The sequence below is a fragment of the Balaenoptera ricei genome, chromosome 1, assembly GCF_028023285.1.
Source record: "Balaenoptera ricei isolate mBalRic1 chromosome 1, mBalRic1.hap2, whole genome shotgun sequence".
Classification (NCBI taxonomy): Eukaryota; Metazoa; Chordata; class Mammalia; order Artiodactyla; family Balaenopteridae; genus Balaenoptera; species Balaenoptera ricei.
The window spans coordinates 86,492,301-86,496,248 of NC_082639.1; the positions used below are offsets into that span (position 1 = coordinate 86,492,301).

Sequence of the window (3,948 nt, forward strand, 5' to 3'; positions counted from 1 at the left end):
TTACTGATGAACAAACTGAGGCTTAAAAATTTGCAATTAGTCCTAGATGAACCACTTAGGTAGATCTAACTTCAGAATCCATGCTTTTAAACACATATAATTATTTATTTTAAACATCATATGTTGATTTGCAAACTCCTATAAGAATATGATAAAAGTAAGTTTTAAAATACCATTTGCAAATCCATTCCCATATCATGTAGCTCATGGATCTTCTGAGGATTTGGCATATGGAAATTTATTACTATCCTGCTTTCATCATCAAAACTTATGATCTTGGTCTTTCCTTCTTGCCTTTGTATAAGGCCAAAAGAGAGACATTGGCTACTTTGACAACCTTAAAGCGGACTCCAGGAATGTCACCAACAGCATGACCTCTGCGACCAAATCCAGCAACCAGAACTTCATCATTTTCCTCAATAAAATTCAAACAACCATCATTGGGTACAAAGGCGGTGATTTTTTTGCCATTCTTGATTAGTTGAACCCTGACACACTTCCTGATGGCAGAATTTGGCTGTTTGGCTTCAACCCCTACTTTTTCAAGCACAATTCCCTTGGCATGAGAAGCACCTCCAAAAGCGTTGGCCTTCAGGGCTGTGCCCAAATGGGCTTTCTTGTACTGTTTATCATGCCACTTTTGGTCTCGTCGGTGGCTACGGAGCTTCCTGGCAGTACGAAGACCGCGACACTTGCCCATCCTGCCGGCGCCACGGGCCTGAGCGAAAGAGAGAAGCAAGGCAGGAAGGAGCCACCCAGATCAAATTTTTAATTCTATAATCTGATGAACAAATATTATCAAACTTTTCGCTTTTAAGTAAAATCCACATTTAAAATGACAACCTACTGTTATCTCAATGATGTGGCTTCTAAGGAAATTGAGATCCTTTAGGTTTCCTGAAACAATGTTTGAAAAACACTGGGTCAAGGTAGTGACATGTTCAACTCCTCAGAAAATGTTTATTTCTCTTTGTGTTGGAGAGTGAGCTTGTTATGAACTGTACAAAATTTATCCTTGCATCCCATCATGAGTTTTTTAAAGGGTTATTTACTCAATCAAGCTTTTATCTGAATATTTCAATGAGGTTGGGATTTAAAAGAAAAGTAAAACATGTTTCCACAACCAAGGTGAGTTGGGCAAAGTACTTTTTATCATGAAAACTGAGCAGCATTGGCAAATAGCTGACATGGATGAAAATGTATTGATCCAGATTATTGAGATCACGCCCAGACATATTTGGATCAATGCTCAAACATGTGAATTATAAATTAATCAGTGGGAACAAAGTTGTGCTTATATACGGATAGCAGAGATTGCAAATTGGCTGCCCGTGGACTGAATTTGGCCCATAAACATGTTGTTTGTTCTGCCTGATATTTTTAAAAAATTTAAGACAGTATTTAAACACCAGGGTATTTGTTTTTTACATGAATCTCTGGGTTTACAGCTTCTCTTGAAAATTTGGAGGCTCTGATAACACTGGGCCCATATTCTCACGTGGCAACAATTGGCTGGAACTGAACAGCAGCTGTTCCCTCTACATAGCACTTGTACTTTCCAGTGTAGCACAGCCTCCAGCAGACCCATTTCACCCATTTACCATAACTGCCTGTCCCTTGTTGGTAGTTGTAACCTTAGAAGACTGGCCTGGAAATTTGAAGAGTTTATAGGAAACTGTTACTTTTAATAATGCATCATGTGCTGCAATGCAAAATGAAATCACCTCTTCTAAAGTGTAGGTTAGAGATATACACTCCTAGATAGTCACTGAGGCTGCTGTGACTCACAAAAATAGTATAAATAGAAAAATCCCACGTTTAAATATTTGGAATCAAATACTTTTGACTATGGAGAAACAAAAGACTTGAATCCTCGCCTCCTGGTCAAATCCTCGCTTTCTTGAATCCAGGTACCCTATGATGAGTATGAAATCAAATCCAGAAGTCCAATAGTATTTCAGTGAATAAGGCATCCACAGTTAAATGTAATTTTAATATTGATTATCTATAAGAAAGATGGGAGGAGGGGGTTGGAATGAAGATCTATTTTCTTTTTATTCTCTTTATTTTGGTATTATTAAATTTGTATATCACCTTGTAATTAGAAACAACAATATAAACAAGCAAAACATAAATGGGCAAACATTTTATTTCATCATATTTGACAATTCTTTGTTTTCTAGTCTTTTCAATCTGGTGATGATCATGCTAGTATTATTAAAATGGTCTAGTAGGTTATAGTATTTCCAGTTATTCTAAATCCTTACAGTTCTATAGGACCTTGAAGGAAAAAAATTAACCGTATCATGGTTTAATTGTTTGTGTTGGCTAATAAATGTAACACTAAATTTCTATTCCTAGTGCTTTGTTGAATCTTAGACCAGAGGATATATTAGAGGACTGATTTGATTTAGAAGGACTTTGAGTCCCTTAAATTATCATGAAAAAACCAGCTCAAATTTCTTTGATGTGTCACTCATCTTTCAGCAGCCCTGGTAATATTAGAGCACTTCATTTTTTTCCAAAGCACTTTCACATACTGCAAACTTGCCTTTAGGTATTGCAATTAAGTTAATTTAGGATATTTAGCCTAATGGAAGTATGAACAAGGATAGCTCAAAAAGGAGGGCGACTGATTGAAGACTTTTCTTTCTGGTTCAGCAGTCTTTAAGACTGAGAGATTTAATAATTCTGATAAGTAGGTAACAGGAGAACCAATAGCTAGGAAGACTCCGGAAATGTGAACATTGTCATTTGTATTAGATTCTCACCATTTATGGATTTACCATTTGAAATTTGACTCTTCACAAACTGCCCCAAAGGTTTATGACATTTAAAAGTTGTGATCATTTTTTGAACCTTAAAATTTGAATTATTTTTTTTTCAACTCTGGTAATTTGAAGAAAATCACTTAGCTAGTATGTGAATTTAGTTACTCACTGGGCGTCAGTGCTGCCTGTTGTTCTCTAACCATCTCTGCATACAAAGCATCTCACTTAGAATGGTTTAAAAAACACAACTATTTCTTCGTGGAAAGGAACTGGTCTTCAAAAGAGAAGAGGAGATTAGAGAGTCAAAAACAAAAGTGATTAACTTCTGGTGAAAGAATTTCTCAACTGAAATAACCCAACACTGAAAGCAGTGTTTCTGTTTATAAATTTGGAAACTTCAGATTTCAAATATCGAAAATATCAGGAGTCTACTACCCTTTTGGTATATCCTTTAATACCAATTCTCTTATTTTCAACACTGGACACATTTGAGTTTGCTAAGAGGTCAATTTAATCTTCATTTAGTCAAACAAAAAAAATACTCATTGAGTGCCTATTTATGCAGAGTATGGGATTAACAGAGATTAAAATAAAGCATTGTTACAAATAAGGTTCCTTCCAAAGATATTCCTCACCTTCTGGATTTAAAGACTTCTATTTCTGGTCATATGGTCCTCTGATTATTCACTTTCCTTTTCATTCTGCTGTATCTTTGCATATGCCTTTTATTCCCCCTCTATGCCTAAGTGCTGTATTTGTTCCAGATTCAGCTCAGGTGGTAATTTCTCCAGGAAACCTTGCCAAGGAGAGTGGAGCATCTTTGCTTGAGTCTACTCAGCACTCTATACAGACTTCTCATGACGTTTCCCATTGTAATGAGGTTATCCATTCATGTGCTCCTCTCTACACTGGTATCTCCATCACTAGGACTTTAGCTTATTAAGGGGTTAGACCATGTTTTTTTTTTCAATTAGTGGGTATCCCCAGTGCACATCAAAGTGCCTAGAAGAGTAAACATTCACTTAATTTCGATAAAGTTAGGAGAACCAGGTGGAGAAGAAGGCCCGTCTGGGAGAATGGGATGATGAGGTGAGGCGGATGCTGTCTTGGAAGGAAGAAAAAGCTGAAAGGCAGCAGTATTCAGTATATACAGAGCATCGATGTGCAGTTAATTGAG

The 3,948-nt window shown here is 36.6% G+C and overlaps 1 protein-coding gene across 1 annotated transcript; it reads right to left on the reverse strand.

Moving 5' to 3' along the window:
- Positions 1-228: 228 nt before the first annotated feature.
- LOC132350819 (small ribosomal subunit protein uS12-like) lies at positions 229-749 on the reverse strand. Its single transcript, XM_059900346.1, has one exon. The coding sequence runs from the start codon at positions 698-700 to the stop codon at positions 269-271; it is 432 nt and encodes a 143-aa protein (XP_059756329.1). The 5' UTR covers positions 701-749; the 3' UTR covers positions 229-268.
- Positions 750-3,948: the final 3,199 nt, after the last annotated feature.